At 32.4% G+C, this 22,956-nt stretch overlaps 1 protein-coding gene across 1 annotated transcript; it reads right to left on the reverse strand.

Moving 5' to 3' along the window:
* Window positions 1–20,008: 20,008 nt before the first annotated feature.
* LOC133306809 (uncharacterized) lies at window positions 20,009–20,955 on the reverse strand. Its single transcript, XM_061507185.1, has 4 exons — window positions 20,863–20,955; window positions 20,641–20,754; window positions 20,414–20,539; window positions 20,009–20,299 (listed from the first exon to the last, which is right to left on the reverse strand). Exons 1-4 carry the CDS (start codon window positions 20,953–20,955, stop codon window positions 20,009–20,011), a joined length of 624 nt encoding a protein of 207 aa, XP_061363169.1.
* Between the last annotated feature and the right edge of the window lie 2,001 nt (window positions 20,956–22,956).

Here is a 22,956-nt window from a genome sequence, read left to right on the forward strand (position 1 = left end):
CACCGTATTTGATCAAATGCTAAGTGATCGCTTAGATAGGGTTCTCAATTGAAAACAAGGATTCTGATTCAATTGACATCAATTACGATTCTGATATCTTTTTATCCAAGGAAAGACATCCTAGGAATCATAGCCTTAGGTTGGTTATTTTAAATTACGATTTCAAATTCATCTTTTTTATATTTTGTTTTTATTTAAATTAATCAACAAAACCCCCCTTCCCTTTTATATTTTATTTTACAGAGCGTTCTGATTTTAAGCAGGTTCTTTGGGAGACGATCCGAGTTGCCCTATCACTTCAAAACCAAGCTCGGTAATTTGCGCGGGTTCGACATCGCACGTCAGTTAGTATCTAAAATAAAGAAAATGAGTGAGATCTTATTTGGGTCTTTTATGTAGGCTTAAGGTACTAAAAACCTTGTTTCACTTACTATCCATGTAGAAATATGTAATAAATCTGAATACATGGGGTAGTTGTCTTTGACTTGTGTGGTGGCATGAATTGGTATTAATTATAATTTGGATGATACAATAGGTTGAAGAACGAGATTCAAGTAAGCATGGATTTGAGCTTTTTCAGGTAAGCTCTTGGTTAGGAGCAATGGACCAGTGCAATGAGAATTCAGCAGGAGGAAACACCTAATTATTTTGCTATTGCATAAAGTATATGATCATGCATGTATATAATTGATAATCATTTTGAGAGGTATGTGTTTGCCTATGTGTGTATTAGCAAGTCAAGTAGTTTGATATTGCATTGGCATAGAGCCATATTCAGTGTGTATATTTTGGTTGGACTTTTCTGTATATCAGGAATGGGTCAAAACAGTGGGATTTAATCCCTGGTATAGTCCAATTTACAGCCATCATGCTGTCCGTTTAACTCTATACGGAATGGAATTATCATATCCGGATAGTGATTGGTCATCGATTATGATCACTTGGAATTTAAATTGGAATTCTGCCAAGTATAGGATTGTACATATAATTATATAAATAGTATAAATTATTAAAAAGAAAAGTTATACAGCAAAATTACATTGTGTAATTAGATATTTTATTAAGTCTTCCGCTACTTTAATTAGTTAGATGCGACTAGTATGACCATATGTAGTTAACAATCCGATTATTAAATTGGGGCGTTACACATGTGTGTTATCATCCTATACTGAGCTATCAAAATCACCTCTAACTTTTTGTACAAATGGCACATATTACTACTAATCACAACTAGTTAGTGTCTCATGCACTTGAAGTAGTAATGAGTGCTTGAAAATTCTTATTGGATATTTGATAACGTAAACCATCATGTTCCTGAAGTAACAGTGATGAGATGATATTAGGTATTTGACAACATCGTATTCCTGCAGCAGTAATGAGTGCTTAAAAATATTCTTATTTGGTATTTGACCGCCTATATACTCATGCTCCTAAAATAGCGACGAGTGTTTTTAGGGATGGCAAAAATGAGTCAATCTGTTAGGTTGGCTCATAATCCGCAAAAAATAAGCTGGGTTGGATTAGAAAAATTAAGCTGACAACTCGAGCCAGTTTGAAAAAAATTGAGGCAACCCGCGGGTCAAACAGGTCAGCTCACGGGTTGAGGGTTTATTTTTTAATTAAAAATTACAAAAAATAGTATTAAAACTCACATTGTCGTCACTTTCTTTCATTTCTCACACTATCTACTCCATCAGTCACCACTACAAACCCAGCTCCTCTTCTCCATTCTAAGTCTTTCTAAATCCTTCAAAGCTTCCACTTCTCATACTTCGTTTCCTTCACAAAAGAATTGTCTGTTTCTTTATAATGAAAACTCTCAAGCCATATTTTCGAGCCAACCATAACCCGTCTCAGGTCGGGTTGGGTTTTCTGGCTTATTTTTTATTCGAGTCAACCCTAACTAGGCTCATTTTTTTGGGTTACACACGGGTTGAGTCGGATCGAGCCGGGTTGACCCATTTTGCCAACCCTAAGTGTTTTGATAATCCTTATTATTAATTCAAGGATATTTCAATGTAGTGTTATGTCATATATTGAAAAGTCAATTTTCACATCCTTGAAGTGAATGAAAATAATTATAATTTTAGACCCGTTGGTTGAAAAGCATTGCCTGAAGCAAATATCAAATCTATGAAAGACTCTAGTTATTTTGAGGGCTACGAGCATTAGTAATTATATAACCCCTGAATGGATGATAGAAAATCCAACATCAGGTTAAATCATGAAAAGGAAAGAAGTCAAATGGAAGTGGCTATTGAAATGAATATGGCTAATTAAATTAAAGGCAGGCATGGTGAATCTCGTACCATGGAAATTACTCATATTGCCATAACCACTTACAAGACAAACAATATCTTTGCCGATTATTGCTCCTAAAGTAGCACATATATATTTATATTAATGTTTCTTATTTTCTTATTTTATATTGATTTAAATCATTGCTTAATTTTTATATATTTTATTTATGGTGATTTTATTGTTAAGAAACATAATTTGTCTTACATTAAGCATGTTAGTTTTGCAAACTTACTGAAGAAGTTATATTTTATATATCTTAGAAGGATTGCGCAAAATAAATCAATTTTCTTGGTCATTATTCTTACGAATACATATGGTATAGTTTCTGAAGAACAACAACTCCAGACCATGATAGAAAATAAAGTATCGTAATGTTTGGTCAATAGATTAAACCATATTCCTTGAAGCAAGTGTTCCAAACTATAATTTTAGACATGCTTGAAGACTTCATAAGAGCTTATATTATTACTAAGACAAGTTCTACTAGATTGATTGAATGCTCCATAAGAGCTTGTATTCCGTTACCTTGAGAAGCAATTAAGGAACAACATAAGCATGCCAATGAAATACTTCATCATTTATGTGATGATCTTAAAACTAAATATTTATGGCAGAAGATTCACTGGATCCTGCAGAATTTTGAACAATTTTTGTGTCATTCCTTGAAGTGAATGTAATATAATTACATAATCATGGACGTGGTTATGGGCATATCTGCAACAATATTTGCAATAGCTCTAGAAGAGCTGACTATTTATTTAGATGAATTAATTCAATGAATTATCCATCTAGTTTATGGCCAATGATTGTGAACTTGAAATTTAAACAATAATTAAATTTTTAGAATATTGCAAATAATTACAAATATTATTATGTGACTAATTGTCCATGAAAAATATCATGTGAATATAATGACTAATATATCTAAAGTACACAAATGATTTTTTTTCTTTGAGGAAATAAAACTTCAAAGTGACACTCTCGAATAGGTCAATCTAGCAATAGGTCAATCTAGCAACTTTATATTTCTAGAAAAGTGGCCCTAAAAATGGACTTGATATTGAAAAATTATCTCCTTAAACTCTAGAAATATGAGGGAAAATATGAAACAAAAATTGTGTCTATGTCAATATTTTTAAAAATGACCATGAACCTGAAGTTCACTAGCTCATGTGCTTTTATGCATATTACCCTCTTGAATTTGTACGTGGATGTGAACTTGATGTTTCTCATATGCCTATTTTTGGTTGCATTATATATATCCCTATGCCATCTAAAGGTTTGACATTTATGTGAGTTTTTGAGACTCAATACAGAATCAAGTACTTGGAGCCCCTGAAGGGCGTCTTGTGTAATACATGATTCATTGATTAAATATTTAATGGAAAATATTTTTCGGCATTAGGGGGAGAAAACCATAGGTTTAATGAATCTTAGAAAATTATTTTGAAAGAAAAAATAAAATGAAATATTTTGGTTCACATACAAGTATAATTGAACTTGAAGTTCAAAATATCATTAACTTGCAAAGTTTAGCAAGACAAATGCCATATATATTTATTGATCACAAATGAGTGACTAAAAAGAATGAGCCACCAATAGTGGAGAATTAATGAGATAAAATGTTTCAGTATAGTCAACGCCGGAAGCGTGAATTGTAACAGCCCATTGTACACTTGGTATGTTATCATCACATATGATATTAAGTGCAGTTACAATACAGAAGATCATTTAAAAATACGGAAAAACTTTTTCTACTTAATATCGTTTACAAAAACATTGTCTTTATAAAGCATCTGTATTAAACATTTTATCAACTGTGATCATAATTGGAATACAAATGTGGAAATATAATTTCTAAAGCTTAACAATCATATAACACCTATCTAAAGTTGCTAGGTGATTCCCATAAACCAACAAAACAAAAATGCATAATTTGACATTTTTCCAACATAAGGTACCTGCAGTTTTATTTAAACTGCAGGAAATCCATTCTGCACAAATAACAAACATTTTATATGTTAAAATAAACTCTTCTAGATTTCCAACAAGGTACCACACACCTCAATTGGAGTTTTATAACTCTGGATACACTCGCTGTAATTTGATCCCTCAAAACTGTAAACAGACTCTAAATAAAACAGGGCAGAAACTTCTAAATTAAACTGGGAAATGATATACACACTCGCTTTGGAGACCCATAGCTCAAATTATGTCCATTTTACTAAATCATGTTTGAGCCTGGAACATGTGATATTCCTCAATACATGGGACGTTCCCTATACATATAAGTTGTTCCCTAGGGTCATTCTCATGAGTCGTTCCCCTTCTGGGTCGTTCCCACCATCTGAACATAAGGAATCATCTTCCCCTAAACAAAAGTCGTTTCCGCCCCCGCTAGCGGAATAACTCCTCCATTTTAACATTTCAAAGTTTAGCAGCGGTAGTTCTAATCCAAACTGGGAGTGTTCCATTGCCCAGAAAATTTCAAATTTTGGATAAAAGAAACTAGATTCCTGGGGCTTTAATTTGATATATCATAAACCTAATTTGACCAAGAAATGAGGGAGATATGAAGTTTTGAAAACCGCAGAGAGAAGTTGCATCCTACAATGCGAAACAGAGCAGTCCACATTCATTTGAAAACTGGGCAAGTTCTACAACTTCAAATGACACCAGATTTTAGAAAAATACAGGGGACATCCTAAGCTTTAAAATAAGGTATGACACGCCTCAATTGGATATTATGAAGGGAGATATGGTCTCCCAAAGTTGATCCAAAAACTGATCATTTTTCTATAAATTTTGACGGCATCTCCTTGGTTTTATTAACTAATCCCACTTACTCCAAGTGTATTCTAATCCTCCAAATTGTACCTAATTGACCAAGGGTGGCACACAAGGTTCAACATACCTTGGTGCTCTTACAACCTATAATATTATTTACTCAATTCATTGATTAATCAATAATGTAATCCAACAGTTAATCATTATACTTTTGATACTCATTTCAATCACATGATCCATTTACAAGCATTTGTCAATTTGAACAACATCATAACTTAAAATAGGCCTATTACCCTTCCATCACATACATTGATCAATAATTACACAAGATCCATAATTCTTTAATTATATTTAATCCACTATCAAATAAATTATTACATCATAATGCCCAAAATAATATTACATACATCATCACTAGACTTAGCCTCAAAATGCTACATGAACAACAATAAAGCATGGTATACTTCACTCATGCAATACAACATGTTCATGCACTAAGTCTAGCATATCAAATAAAATCCCAAATTGCAAAATGTGCCCAATGTCATGGTATACTCTAATGGCCCTCCTCCACATCAACCAGTTGGCCTCTTGCCCAACACTCCAACATTGCTACAGGAACCTAAAGCATAGCCTCATAACGCGGGGTGAGATATACGAATATATCTTAGTAACCCAAAGGTTTCGAATGATCACTCCGCCCAATGGCTTACTCATATGTACAATGACAATAATACTGCTATAATTAGAACATACAAACAACACGGCCCAATAACCTACGACATACGACATACGACAATCTCAATCGGGTCCATATCCAAGAATATATCCCCCAAGATATAATTCAAGGCACCCACAATTATAACTCCCGAGATATTCTTAGAGCACTCCTCAATGGATCACAATTCTATGGCCCCCGACCAACTGGAATTCCCTACGGAGGCCTCTCCAGTTTAAGTCCCCTACGAAAAATATGATAAACTATCTACTGGCAAGAGATATGGTATAAACTCACATATATCAATCAACATACACATGCATGATCGTGTTATAACATATACAATTGCATCCACAACTTCCAACCACTACCCCATTGGACATGATGGAGCACACAAAGGGATTAACCCCAGTACTAATGGATTATCTCTTTGAAGCTCCTAAGTTAGGTAGCTTCAACCATAAGTTATCTCAAGCTTCAACTTGTATAAGAAATGCCAAAATCTTTTTAGTCAATGACCAAAAGCAATCCACAAGCTCTAAGCTTTAATTTTCTATGATTTCGTCCGAGAGAGACAACCTACAATGATCATACACACACATGATCATCAATCAACTTGTTAAACAAGTCATAATTTAAGACAACACACTCCCCCTACAAGTTTATAATTCGGCCATGATGGCCAAATTGCCCAATTCATGTTGTTAATTTATTCCACCAATCATATAGTTTCCTTAACTACCCACAACGCCAAATCAACCCACAATTATCTAAAATCATCACTTGGCATAATTTTTCCCACAAACACCCTATATGGCCGAAAATTATGTATGTAAGGGACTAGGAAGTTTATTGCACTTTCAAGGTTCAAGGTGCATACTTAGGTCCACATTAGTTGACTCAAGCACCCACTAACTCAATTCATCAAGCCAAATAACAACTTGCATAATTTTTCCCTAAATCCTTCTAAATGGCCAAATGCATACCCTAGAGAAACGAAGGGATTTTTCTCTCACACCACATGCACTACACTCTCATACAATCCAATTATTAATGGTTCAAATCATCAACAACTCAATTACATTTTTTTCCAATAACACATTTTCTCAAGAATCATATTCATCCATGAAAATTTTCCTAAGTTACATAAACTTTTTCACAAGAATTTTTATGAGTTCAATCATCATCGTTCATCATTGTGAGCATTAAATTCCAAAGGAACACTGCCATTACATGCCTCCAACTACCTCAATCAACTCACTCATATTCAAAAACTATACCCATTTTCAATCCATCATCAATTCAAGTCAAGGGTTGGAATACTTTCCACAAATGATCTACAAGGACTCATAGGATGTGTTTTCAAGCACCAAAACAAGTTAAGCCACCTCCAATAGCCTACCAAAGTTTCAAAACTGTCACTTTCTTAAGGGAGGATATCTTCACACAATGATCCTCACTCTAAAATAAGGGTATCAATGTGTTCCTCTCAATATTTTACAAGAGTTCGGCTTTGGAATTGTTCGATTTCGTTGAGTGTAGCTTGAGTTAAGAATTTCTCAAGTTTTAATTCCTTTCTTCAATGGTGGAAGGGGGCTGTGGGTTTTTGAAGTAGAAAAGGGAGGAAGATGATGCACTCTCATACTTGGACATATGCCCTAATATCCCACTTAAGTGAGGTGGGTCTCACAAGTGTCATTTCACTTAAACTCACTCAATCATACCACTAATTTTCAATTAACTCTCAAATCATCCAATTAATTCATGTTTTAATCATCAATCATCATTTTAACATTCACCAAAGTGATTTAATAATTACTCCCAACATTATTTTTGGGTTTCCGATAACTTTACCAAAACTACATTTTTTTACCCAAAACATCTCATTATTTGCATTTTTCTCCCAAAAATAATTTTATGACGTTCCCAACCTAGGAAGGTTGTTCCCAACATGAGAATGTTGTTCCCCCTTTGGGAACAACTTACTGAATATCATTCCCACCATGGGAATGACTTACCGAACGTCGTTCCCACCATGGTAACCACTTACGAATGTCGTTCCCACCATGGGAACAACTTACGAACGTCGTTCCCACTCCGGGAACAACCTACTGAATATTGTTCCCACTCTGGGAACGACCACTATTCATCAATCTTTTTCAAAAATTGTTTATGCACTCCAAATTTCGTTCTGAATCCATTTTCATCATTAGTCTCATCAAATCAAATCTAATTTTATCATTTCACAGGATGGGTTACAATTTTGTCAAATTACAATTTTCCCCTTCTAGTATATTTTCACCCGGATTTCATGATTTTCACTAAATAAACCCTCTAACCAACAATTAAGCCTTTAATATTGGATTTCAAATATGTGAGGTGTTATATGAATTACTTACAGGGACTAAAGACATAAATCCACAAAAAATGAAAATAAGTCATTCATCGCGCCTTCTGAAGAGTTTAATCCTGAAGAAAGTGAACCCGAAGAAATAAATACATCGGCTAATTGCAAAAATCTTGAGAATACGGAATGACCAAATCGAAATGTCATGGGAAACGAAAAAAATTTGGTTGATGTTGAAGTATGCAATAAACTATATTGATATGAGAAAAATATGATAATATTACAAGTGTCGTCGATGACACCATTGCCTTCTCCGTAGCTCTTCCTGTCTCAAGAGATAATCTGGATCTAGAACCTAAAACCAGTCAAGAATGCCAGAAGCATTCAAATTAAAATGAATGGAAGGAGATAATTAAGGAAGAATAAGGGTTTTCATAGAGATCCATCATCAATTATGATGTTTGTTATTGTCCGTAATGAATTTTATTATGTTCGTTACTGTAAGAACCTGCACCGTTAATTTAGGAAATTAATTAAATAAATATGAGAATTAAAAAATAATTCCATAATTGACCCTCATAATTATGAGAAGACTTAAATAATTATAGTAAGTAATTAATAATGCTGAAAGTCGCTTTTCTGACGAAAAGTGCAGATACCGTTTCTGCTCTTCAGTATAAATGCGTACCGATGAAGTATCTCAGAAAATTATGAAAAGTATGTATATGTCACGAGAAAAATACATAGGACTAGTATGTCAAGTTTCAAGTCTAAATAATGAGAACTGGTGCTAGAACTGATACTGACTATATAAAAGCGCGTACCGGAAAGGTGCTGCAAAAAATAAAATAAAAATATGACAAATCCTAGAAAATTGGCTAGGTTCAGAATCCTAAGTTTGGGATTAAAATGCTAAGCGTAGCTATTATTGCTAATACTGTGTGATTAACTTAAGTGGACTATAAATAGCCACTTGCACATAACCCTAGGCTGATACTTAGCCATTTCCTGTGTGGGTCGTGTGTGTGTAGCTTCTGTCTCCCTTCTTCTTCACTATTTCATTGCCATTTCTTCACAAAATCCCTCAAGATACCACTTTTATGAGGGATTATTCACCTCTAACCTTGTAAACCCTTGGTAGTTAGTGTTGAGAAGGAGTGTGCTGGTTCATTGTGAGTTGTAGCTTCTGAGTTGTGTTGTTTCGGGGCTGAGTTCATGAGCTACCATAGTGGAGGCCATGTTCATGTCTTTTGTGGTGTCAAGAAGTGATCTTTTGGCTTAAAGGGCCAAGCTTGGTGGTCAAATTCGTGTCTTTGCTAAGTCAGTGTTGTGGTGCTGTGTAGAGGACCCCTAGTGTGCCTCATTTTCGGAGTTTTGGAGCTTGAGGTATATCATGATCATAGTCTTTGTCATTTTGATGATTTAAGTTTGTTTAATCCATTAAAAAGTAAAACTTGGACCATTTGAGTTAAAGACTAAGATTCTGAGTTCATAATATGTTGACGAACATCTGTTGAGGGAGTCATTGGACTCTCAATCGCATTTGAACCCTTAAAAATGGAATTATGCAGATGACAGTTTTCTGCATTCTGTTGGAGAAGTATTCGAATACTTTTCGTGTAGTATTCGAATACTCCTTGTAAGAGTATTGGGATACTTTTCTGGGAAGAAAAGTATTCGGATACCTTTGAGTAAGTATTCAAATACTGGGTAGTATTCGAATACTGTGGTATTTGTATTTGGATACCTGGTGGTATTCGGATATTGGGGGAAAAAGTATCCGGATACCTTGTGGTATTCGAATACCTTAGTGAAAGTAATTGAATACTTTCTAGAGACAAGGAGTATTCAAATACTCATCGAGGAGTATTCGAATACCTCCTGCAGAAACAGCATGAAATGACTTAAAATGAGTTAGAAAACCTTAATCACTTAATGGAATCTTGAGCAAAGATTATTAATGATTAATTATTGTATAAACAGATTGTGATTGTGCTGTTTGTGGGCATTGAACTAGTGTGAGCTTGACTTGGATAGTTAGCTTGTGAGGTAAGCTTTCGTGTCATTGGTTTAGCCATTGTTGGTTCCACCATGCCCCATGGGAGAATGGTTATATGCATGATATGTTTTCATGTTTTGATGATTTGAAATGCTTTTGAGCTGTTAATTGTAAGAGCCTTATAATATGCATGTGTTATTCCATCTAGACGGTAAGCCTGAGTATGTGGCGTCATACAATACAGTGATTCTGTGGGTGAGTGCAAGTGGCGTCTTGCACTGATGTAGGCAATAGACGTATTTAAGTCCTGTATTTCTCTGGCCAGTAGAATAGTTGACACACATGACATGATTATCTGTTGCATTACACTGATTTTGGAACTGATATTATATGACTGCTTTTAGAACTTATATTGCACATGTAAGTGAACTTGGGGTGGAGAAATCCTTGAGGACCCATTTTCTTACTGAGATTTCTGTTTAGAGATCTCACCCCACGTTTGGGGCACATATTTCAGGTTCAGGTAACTCGGGGGTTGAGACCTCGGGCGACAGGAGGCCGGAGCTGAGTTAGACATTGATGCTGACTGTTTTACATTTGTTACCATGATGTTTGTATTGAGACCTTATGAGTATGCTGTTTATTTGGTGAGCATGAAAATTGTCCATGCCACATTGATTTTACGATGCTTTAGTTCGATTGTGATGTATCAATGTATCAGGATATGGTCCAGACTACGTGTTGTAGTTCCGTGACTTAGATACTCACTTATTTATATATTGAGGTTATTCAGTGTAGCTAGTTGTCATTTGCAATTTACATACAAACGATGTTTTTATGAAAATGATTAAGTAATCAACTTGGATAAGGATAATGACGTCATAATTGAAAGTAAAAAGTTATTCCGCATTTTTAATTAAGCGTGGTTTAATACGATGACATATTAACAAACCGGGTATACACGGGGTGTTACAATTACTAATCAATATGGCAACTAGGATGCATCTTGAAATACATTTAATGGACGTCGTGATTGCAGGATTACTTGAATATGATATTTATATGAAAATCTCTAAAGGATTCTCCAAACCATATACGGAAAGAATGAAATTCGCAGCATATTTAGCATCGAGATGCAAAAATCATTGTGTGGTGATCTCAAACATATTATTATCCCGACTTGCAAATCAAGTATCTTCCAAAAAATGGTTATTTCATTACACCAATATTAGGATATAAGTGCCTCAATGATGGTCCATTCACTAGAAGTGAATACAGATTCATTTAGACTAAAAGAAACTATCAAAAAATTATTAGGACCTAAAACTCCTAATCTTAAGCGCCACAGGAACACTATTATAATCTGCAAATTATAACACGTATGATATTGCATTTACAGTCAAAGTTCTAGCTAGACATGATGTTGTCCCTTAAAATATTGGAATGACGCTAATCGTATTTTGGTTATCTTCAAGTATCTATCCATGATATGAAGATTTTACATTGGTGAAATATTTTGATGCAGACTATGCATCTAATAGTCACATATTAGATATACATATCTTTATGGAAGCCCGCAATGTTACGGAAGGCTTGAAAGCTAAGTCTGGTCGCTACTTCCTTAATAGACCACTTTCATCAAGGGGATTAGATTGATTATGACTATCCTTGAAGGATAGAACTCTTAAGGTTTATTATTGTATTCCTTTGTGAATTTTTTTCCCAAATGATTTTTCTTGGCCAAAGATTTTTTAATGAGACAATTTATGCGATGTTTTGGTAGTACATGTCATCTACTATTTTTCCTTTGCTAGTTTTTCCTTATTGGGTTTTTCTAGCAATGTTTTAACGATGCATGAACTTATTACAATGATGTCCAATGAGAAGTGTAATGCTACTGATCTAATTCAATGGGAGAAGATCATGAGATAACAATCATGAAAAATTGTAATTATTGCTCCACTTCATTAGCTCTAGAAGTAGCTAAATGGCTCAATTGAGGGGGAGTTATATGCATTGCACTCTTTTTTCCTTTACCAAACTTTTATTCCATTGATTTTTCTTGAAAAGGTTTTTAATGAGACAGTCTAAGTTAACGTATAACAAAGGATTGTATGTTAATTATGGATAGTGTACTCTTTTTCCTTAACTAAGTTTTTATTCCACTGGATTTTTCTAAACTAAGTTTTTATGAGGCATATTCATAGTGCATCGTCATTCAGGGGGAGTGTTACAAAATATTGATGGATGACTTCAATTTGTATTATGAAACGATAATTCAAGTTCTAAAAAGTGTTGGTATTTATCCTCCAATTTATGACTATAAAGTACTAGTTTAATTACCCTTCAAAATTGTAATCCTATATATATGGGTATCATCATGTTAATGTACCGGGAAAATTTTTCTTGACACATTTTCTCAACTTCTCTTAGATTATTCCCTAACTTCTTATTTAATTTTACTTGTTTTTCTCTTATACAAATTTCCTTCTCCTAAGACCTTTCTTCTATGACAAATATATTATTATAATAAAACTAATGAATTATAATTGTATAAAAAAATAGAGTAAATATCATTTTTGGTTCTCAGCAAATTTTACGATGCCCGCTTTAGTACTTAGTAAATAAAAATGCTATTCGTGGTCCCTAAGAAATTCAAAGTGGACCCATTTTAGTCCCTTTGAGGGACTAATGTGGGTCTTTTTTGAATTTGTGAGGGACCATGATTTTAACTAAATGGGTCCATTTTGAATTTTTTAGAGATCACGAATAGCCTTTTTATTTGTTAGGGACTAAATCAGGCATCGTGAAATTTGATGAGGACCAAAAATAATATTTACTCAAAAAAATACTTGAGCTTTAACCGTCAAAGCCACTAATAAGGAAAATGTATAATAACAAAAATAATTTGAAATTCATTTTTACTTTATTATTTAAATTATATAAGATAATGATATGATTTTTAATTATATATGGCAATGTTATATTATTTTATTAATACTTCGGATTCTAACCAGAATTTAAATTTACTTTGTAAAAATGACTTCGTTGTTATTCAGAGTGTTCATGAATAGATTTGATTTAAGTTTGGGCAAAATAAATTAAAAAAATCAAAATTAATTACAATAGTTTGATTTGAGTTTTAATTTTTTTAAACCAATTCAAACTTAAAAAATCCGACTAAGATTGAATTTAGGTAGTTGAAATAAAGTAAAAAACATAATTATTATACTTTTCTAAGTTATTGTCCTTACTTTATATAAAATAAGATATATAAAAATCTTATCTATGTTTTTTAAATGATCACAAATTAAGTTTGTAAATTAAAATTTATTATCTATATTATATTTTTTCAATTTATTTAAACTTAAAAGTAAAAAAATATAAACAAGTAACTGAAAGTGCCAAAAGTTACATTCGATATAAATTTTGCTAGTTCACTTATTTTTTTAGACCAATTAAATTATTTCATATCTGAAAATAACATTTGAATTTAACGATATGTCTCTAGCTCTACCCATAAGAATATTATATATAAAAAAATTTGTAATATTTTTCAAATTTTTTTTCTTTAACTATAGAATTAAATACATATTTATCTTCTTCACCAAAAAATAACTAATTATTTTTCTTTAATTTAATTTAAGTTAAAATATATCACATTTAACTTATTAATATTTAAAAATGAATTTTCACTTATTTATTTTACAGGGTCAACATCATTTATACCCGTGTAAATTAGACTTTCAATTTTATTATAGATCCTATTTTACTATTTATATCTAACAACTATAATTTATTTGACATATAAACCATTAGATATAAGTAAATGAATTAATCAAAATTCGGTGTAAAATTTGTTATTTTTATAATAATGTAAGAATAATCTGCTACTATTTTAAAAATATTTTTTTTTTTTTTTTTTATAACAATTTTAAAAATAGTTTTGCTTTAGAAGATCTGCTTCCTTTTTCAAAAGTTGTTTTGGGTTCCACGTTAATCTATCGACAATATGCCTAAATCATATATCAGATTAACAGATATCGTTATATATCAATGATTTTTAAATAGGTTTAAAATATGAAATTATTTCCCATGTGCACATAAAAATATGTAGGGTATATATGAGATCATATGAGAAAAAAATAGAGAAATAAAAAAATTAAATCCAATACACTTTTATATATGTATGCAAAATAATTTTCTTTTCTATAATATAAAAATCTTCAATCATTTTTAAATATATGATCCAACGTTTTATTTTCCACTTAGTAAAGTGTAACATGAATGCAGGTGTTTACAGACCAACCTTAACTGAAGGGCTACACTTCGGCTGTACGACTGTACGAGTATATGAAACTTAGGCTGGGTCCTAGCAAAGACAAGCCCAATTATGCTATCAACTTTTAGACTTCAGCCTGACCCAAATAAAACATTACAAACCCAAACTTGAAACTCCGAAGTTAAATAAAAGTTGTTTTTACCTATATTATTTTCTATACAATAATGAAATTTCAATTTTTTTAATAATAATAATAATAATAAAATCTAGTATAATTACAAAATAATAATAAACCATTTGTGAAAATTTTGAAAATTTATCTTGATAAAAACCAATTGGCATTTGAAACTCTAACTGATTCAATTAATTCGATTTTGAGTTTAAGAGGGGTGTATTGGATTGAGATTTCAAAGAATTTTAATGAACTATTTTTGGACAAGAAAATCCATTGGTATTCAATTAGGATTTTAAAGGATTAAAAAAAAGTCATATAATATTCGATTAGGATTTTAAAAAGATTATTTTAGAATCCGTCCAAATTCGTTGATATTCAATCAGGATTTTAAACAAAGGAAAAAAAATCTTGTGTTATTCAAAAATATGACGATTTTAATGAATTTTCTATTGAAGTGGATTTTGTGAGACTTTTTAGTGAGAATTATAATAGGATGTTTCTCTCACAATCTCACCATAACTCCTAGGATTTTTTGAAATTTCTCTATTGCTGTGTTTCACAATCTACTATAGCCTTTTCTAAAAGTCAAGGTATGTTCTTTTTTTACTCGTATATTTTCCCAGGTTTTGGTATTGCTCCTTCATGATTAATGGTTGTGTTTTTCGTCCGTATTTACCAGGTATTGATATTTATCCTTCATGATTAATGATGTGCTTCATTATTATTATTTTACCATAGTTGTATAGAGTTGACGATAAACATGTACGTGCTCACGTCTTCAAATTGAAATTGAACTAATAAGCTTATTACATACATTCTTCGTCGACCTTCTTCTTTTGTATATTGTTTGAATTATAATGAGCATAAAATCCTAATATTCTTCGTGTTTGGCAATGATAGATATTAAAAATTTATCAAGTTTTGATATTTCTCCTTCATGATTAATGATGTGCTTCATTATTATTATTTTACCATAGTTGTATAGAGTTGACGATAAACATGTATGTGCTCACGTCTTCAATATGAAATTGAACTAATAAGCTTATTACATACATTCTTCGTTGACCTTCTTCTTTTGTATATTGTTTGGATTATAATGAGCATAAAATTCTAATATTCTTCGTGTTTGGCAATGATAGATATTAAAAATCCTAATAATCCGACGGCAAGCTTTATCAAATGTACATATACATATATATATGTGTGTGTGTATATATATATATATATATGGGATAAATATTTTTACAGCCACATTAGATAATATTATCTACAAATACTCTTTTTATAACTATGTACTGCAGGTAGTATATAGTTATAACATTAAAATTATTTTTTCTCTCTCCTCATTCACTTTTCAGAACCTGTCTGCTGACGTTGAGAGAGAGAAAAATAATTTTAATGTTATAACTATGTACTACGATAGTACATGGTTATAAAGGATAGCTCTAGATAACCTTATCTAAAGTGGCTATATAAATATTTTTTCTTATATATATAAGAGCACATGCATATTTAATGAGCATCGTATGCAATTTGTATATGCATCTTATCTCAATTGGAGACAACAATATATGTGCTTTGTTTTTGTAAGCATGTGCTATTTTTTTTTTCTACACAGTCATTAGCTTATTAAATCTTCTTTTTATTGTTTGTTGATTGAACTATTTAACGTTGGGTTTGCTTTACTTATTTGAATAAACCTGTTTTTAAATTGTGTTGATATTAATCTCATTTAAAATTATTTCAATTATTATCTAGTTTTAATTTTATTATAGTCAATGGGGGATTCACAACAAGGAAATAAGAAAAGAAATGGCAAAGAGAAAGAGAACTGTGAATCTTAGACCATGGATGATACTAATGAATCTTCGCAAAGAATGTCATTCTGATGAATTTGCAATTGAATCAATAGATGCATCTTCCTATTCAGTATCACCAGTTAATGAAGAAGATAATTTCCAACCCATTGGTCAAACTCAAGAGCAGGAAAGAGAAGATGTTAATGCATGGAGGACTACTATAGCTTTAGATATGTGAAGAGCTGTTGCTTAGTAATTTTGAATGTTTGTTAAAAATTATATTAGGTTTTACTGATTGAGAAAATTATATTAAGTTTTACTTTTTTATTAATATCATTGCATTTATTTGTTCTTTTTTTACTAACTCTTGTAATTTTGAATGTTTGTTAAAAATTCATATGGTTTTTTAAGATCTTATAAATCCATATTATTCTTTCAAATCTTATAAATTATATTAAATTCCTCTTAAATCCAATCTTATGAAATCTCGATTGTAAAAAAAGTCTTTAAAGTCCGTTCAATTCTAAATAGTCTTTTAAAATCTATAAGATTTTTTATCTCAAAAAAAATCTTTTAAAATCCTAATCCAATACACCCCCTAAGTATTTTCACCCAGAAAGGAATTACGACTTTAACGAACTGAATAACCAGTGTCTTTTATGCAAGTTAGATCTTAAAGTCTACCTAGAACAACAATTTTTTCAAATTAAAAGTATTTTAATAAAGAAAGCTCCAATTTCATGGTTGCAGGTAACTTAATAAGAGGACATCCATTTATAAACTGAAGGTAAAAGATCATAAAGAATAATTTGGAATCCAAAATAAGCAAACTTTCTAAGTTAATCTTTTGAAAAATTTGATCAAGTAATCTCCTTGCCTGATCGCTTTTATGGTTGAAAACACACTATATGCTCGAAAAATTTGCAATTGTAAGGTGGTAAAGGCCTAAATTTCTCAAATTCATCTTGCAACTAACTTAGGTTGGGTTGCATGAAGTAAGATTTCACAAACATATTTTTGTGCCAAAATGCATAGATTTCTTCTTGTAATTTACATATTTGAAAATAGGCCACCTTAACAAAACCTACCCCTGAAATCTTCCCAGCCTCATTGGCCTCAACAATCCACAAAAAAGTTCTATGCTAAAAACTGAGATATGGAATGATTGATCTATTTTAGGACTATAGTGTTACAACACTCTTAAACACTATGCATAACGTCCATAATTTGGGGCTCCTAAATGCTGGACTTGGCAATTTACACAAGTCAACATTGTAGACACTAGATTCAGCTTAGTATTTCATTTCGATGCAAGTAAATTGGATTTAAGAGGTTCTAGAAGTAATCTAACGTAAATCCTCAACGAAGCTCCTTGAAATTCAAGAAAGGTGAAGAGAATATGAAAATTATTAGCTAAAGCAGAGCTCTAATTTTAAAAACAACATATGAACTGATTATGGTATGTTACTCAATAAATAAAAATTTATACAATTATTTATATGGATGAGCTATAATACCTATGATCAGGGACTCAACTAACATGTTTAACTAGGAAAGTGACAAGTAGCATAATTACATAACTATTTAATTACTATTACAACTGGAAACAATGGCTGAGTCAACAGGATTAGTTGGTGAAGGTTGTAGTATATTCCATCTCTTATAGTTTATAGATTAGTTAGCTGTCATTAACAATGCTTGTTTAGATTGTTGTACGAGTATTTAGCTGGCCTAGCTTTCAACCATGCATATAACAAAAATAAAAAATACATTGCTATAATGAAAAGAATTTTTTCACTAGCAATACCTTTGAGTAATTTATAAAATAACTAATATTGTTTCACAGTCAACGAGTTGTAAAACTTACATTAAGATTAAAACTACAAAACAAACTGTCATGACAGTACGTAAAAAGACATAATTGAGTTTAGCCATTAGCAAGAAGCAATTATCAATTTAGAAAGGGAACTGATTGATACATAACAAATTACACAAATTCATTTCACATGACAAAGTAATTTTTTTTATCAAACTGGTTTAATTACTCAATCATTTATAAGTAACCACAACTTCAAACTACAAATTTTATCATCTATAACATTTAAATGCATTGGTTATTAATCTGACCATAAAATATCCTATCAAATCGTGTACGATTGAGTTTGGTCTAAATATTTAACGCAGTGAATGGATAACAATGGGATCAATGCTTTATTACGCGAGATAGTGCCATGGGATTGGATCTTTAATGTTGCAATATAGTGTTTTGAGTGAATAAGAGGGGTTGGGTATATATAAGACACTGTGAGACTTAAGTTAGTATTTAAGTAATAAATGTAAGTATCATGGAAGCACTACTAGAAAATGTTTTTTTTTACGGATAAATTCTGTCAAAAATGGTTAAAATTCCATTGAAAATGATGTTTTCGACGAAATTTTAGACGGAAATGAAGCTGTCGAAAATATCTTCGTGGGTAACAATTTTTTCGACGGAATTACAGATTTCGTTGAAAATTTTTGACAAAATAATTTATGTTGAAAGTTTTGACGAAAAATGAATGAAATTCCGTCAAAAAATCTTGTCTCAATTTTCTACGGAAAATAAATTCCGTCAAAAGTTTTCGACGGAAACTGAATAAAATTCTGTAGAAAAATCTTGTAATGATCTTTGACGGAAAACAAATTCCGTCGGAAACTTTCGATGGAAAATGAATGAAATTCCGTCGAAAAATCTTGTAATGATTTTCGACAGAAAATAAATTCCGTTGAAAGTTTTCGACGAAAAATGAATGAAATTCCGTCAAAAAATCTTGTAATGATCTTCGACGGAAAACAAATTCCGTCGAAAAATGAATGAAATTCCGTCGAAAAATCTTGTAATGACTTTCGACGGAAAACAATTTCCGTAAGTTTTGTAATGATTTTCGACAGAAAACTAATTCCGTCAAAAAATTTCAACAGAAAATTAATATAATTCCGTCGAAAATTCTTGTCTCAATTTTCAACGAAATATTTTTTTCATTTGTTTCTCTACAAAATTAATACTAATTTATGTTTCACACCTGATAAACAAATATAATGAAAGTAACATATCAAAATTATTTGATCTTACTATAATTTATGTGTACAAAAGTCCCTGTCATATACAAAATCAAAAGAGACTTATATATATAAATGTCCAAGACATATACATAAACAAAAGTCTCTGTCATATACTAATCCAAAGAGTCCTATATGAATAAATGTCCAAGACATATATTAATCAAAAGAGACATACATATACAAAAGTCTCTATCATATACTAATCAAAATAGTGCTATATATATAAATGTCCAAGACATATGCTAATCAAAAGGGACATACATATACAAAAGTCCCTGTCATATACAAATCAAAACAGTCCTACATCTATAAATGTCCAAGACATATACTAATGAAAAGGGACATACATATACAAAAGTCCCTGTCATATATCTATAAATGTGCAAGACATATGCTAATCAAAAAGGACATACATATACAAAAGTCCCTATCATATACTAATCAAAAGAGTCTATGTACAATAGTCCATGTCATATATATCCAACAAAGATACAAAAGTCATGCTGGTGGATGACCTGCATGATCATAGTCATCACCTAGGTCCTGAGACGGGGGCTGAGTCTCGTCGTCATCCTCAGTATCTAAAAATGCCTCAGGAAGCCTTCGCAAAAGCTTCTCCATTTTGTCCATTCGCCTCTGCATCATAACCATGAGACTATCTTGTTCCTGACCCTTTTTCTCCTGTTGTGCAGCCTTCTCTTGTTGTTGTGCAACCCTCTTCTCTTGTTGTGCAGCCCTCTCCTCTTGCTGTGCAGCCCTCTCCTCTTGCTGTGCAACTGTACCCTGCAACTGCATAATCAATGTGCGCATCCTGTCATGCTCTTGCTGGGACACTCCAAGTGGTAGCCTATTGGAGAGTCAAGATTTCTTATATACTCCTGCCCGTGTACCTAAACCGTATACCCGTTCTTTACGGTTAACCCCACCAGATGCCTGCACGATCAAATCATTATCCGAGGCAACACTGCTAGCATCCTCTCCTGGAATGACTTGACTGTCTTTCTCTTCCCTAAGTCTCGTAAAGCCATCCTAAAATTTACATAGAAAGTATTGATGTGTTAAAGTCAGGTGCACTAAAACTAATCAGCTTTCAAATGTAAACATTTGGTGTAACAATAGATATTACTCACAGCTGTTGCCTTTGTCTTGTCATTGCACCACCTGTCACGATCATCTTTAGATGTGTGTGTATGCTTGAACACAGCCCAATCCAGGGTGGACGGATCTATGACCCCATCTTCTTGCTGCGTATATATGTACATAAAACAATCGAAACATAATACGCTAAGTATAAAAAATGGCTTACCATTTTATGAATCTACATGCATATGAAAAATTGTAAGTATTCTTACCAACCGCCTTGCATGCTCATGAAATGGAATTGAACCTCCAGAATGTGAAGGTCCGTCAAATTTGGACCTGTTCCTCTTATTTGCTTCAGCCATTTTCTTCCATTTTTCATTAGACTAGTGAACCTTCAAACCATCAAGAACATTTTGTCTCATCCAAGACGTATCGCCCTTACCTTTTCTTATCAAGTTCAAGTGATTTCTGATTATGCCAGTGGTTTTGGTCTTGTATGCTTTATCAAAAAGATATTGGTCATCCGGCAAGTATTTATATTTTTCCTACAAGGATGAAACAAGACAATTTAGAAAAAATATCAACATTAGCTTCAAAAACCTTTAATCATACATAAATATTAATATGGTCAGATTTGAAGGGCAACAATACCATCAATGAGTTAAACCAGTTCTCCTTGACATTGGTTGGAACTGCCTTATATGTAGGGTATGGACCATCATAGTTGCGCTTGATTATACCCCATATTTTGCGCACTACATCGCATGGTTCAAAGCTGAAATAGATTGTAATTTGATTATTTTGATCAATGCATTTAAATTATTGTCAACACTTATATGAAGATGTATTGAAAAAATAGCACAACTACCATTAACATTTCTTGTACTTACTTGCTCCCATTGATGGTCGGTTGTACCCATATACGATTGTCCACAGGATCTTTCTCCCCCCATCGTGGAACAAGATTCTGGATGACAGGCGGAGATGCTCCATAATATGGAGCCTCTAGTGAGGACAGAGCGTGATCTTGTTTAACAAAAACAAGAGATAAAGACAAATTTTTTTCCAATAATCAAATTTGAACATAAATTTTTTGAAATAAAAAAGGTAGAATATGTGCATAATTAGTCAGATAACCTCATTTGCTTCTTCAGTAGAAGCTACAAACGTCTCCTGCGTCTCCGGGACTGCCGATGGTGGTGATTGTGCATTTGGTGATGTTGTTTGCATATGTGAAGAGAATGACGTGTGGTCCTGCCCTCGACAGTTAATGGCCCCTCGTCCATATGTACGTACAGAGGTATTATCCTTACCTCCAGCCCTACCATGTGTACTGTCAAATGTCTTCATCTGCAATAAGAAACATTCATGATTGTTATATCAGTTTACCATTACAATCTCCATAAGAATTGATCATTTGTGAAAATGTAACAAATATTAGTTTACCATTACAATCTCCATAATATGTCATCAAAATTAACAATACATCCAAAGATAAGTATTTGATATACCAAATATTACAACAATTACAACTACATTGACATATCACAAGAAATATAACCACAAACAAACATAATATGTCATTATCCTGCACAGTTCTCTAATGATTGTTTATAATTGGCATTTCATTCTGATTCCTCATTTTGAACTAGGTCTTCTTCTTCTTCAGTCTCCTCAGTTTCATAATCGTCGTGTTCCGCTTCAGATGATGACAAGAATTGTGGTTCCTCAATGTCTGTGTCATCACTATCAATGCTTTGAGCGGGGATTGTCTCTAATTCAGCTGTAGTGTCAACAAGGATCTGATGGATGTCATCATCAGCAATGTGTATAGGAACCTCCACAACATAATCATCTTGGTAAACATTGTCAATTTCATCGGTTTCTTTTTCTCTTGTCACTGGGATAATGTTACGAGCTTTGGTTTTAATTACCCCCAGCCATTCTTGTTCATTCCTGGGATAAGATGTATAATACACCTGCTCGGCCTGTTGAGCAAATATAAACGGATCGTATCTATTGTATCTCCTAGACATCTTAACTTCAACATTGCCATATCGATCTTTTCGTGTGCCTTGTGGGCTAGGATCAAACCATTGACATTTAAATAAAGTTAACTTTGTGTCACCGTGGCCAAGATAATCCATTTGTACAATATCAATTATCATCCCAAAATAGTCAACTTCTAAACTTTCCATTTGCGATCCTCTAACGCAAACGCCATAATTTGTTGTAGCCATCCCTTCATTTGATGATATAGTGGCAAACTTGTATCCATTAATAACATACTTTGGACAACGAATGACGATTTGGTTTGGTCCCCAAGCTAAGCTCCATGCAACATCTTTAGTCGCATTATGAGA

This window comes from Gastrolobium bilobum, unplaced genomic scaffold (assembly GCF_033153095.1).
Source record: "Gastrolobium bilobum isolate Gb01-03AN ecotype WA unplaced genomic scaffold, APGP_CSIRO_Gbil_v1 utg15399, whole genome shotgun sequence".
Taxonomy (NCBI): domain Eukaryota; kingdom Viridiplantae; phylum Streptophyta; class Magnoliopsida; order Fabales; family Fabaceae; genus Gastrolobium; species Gastrolobium bilobum.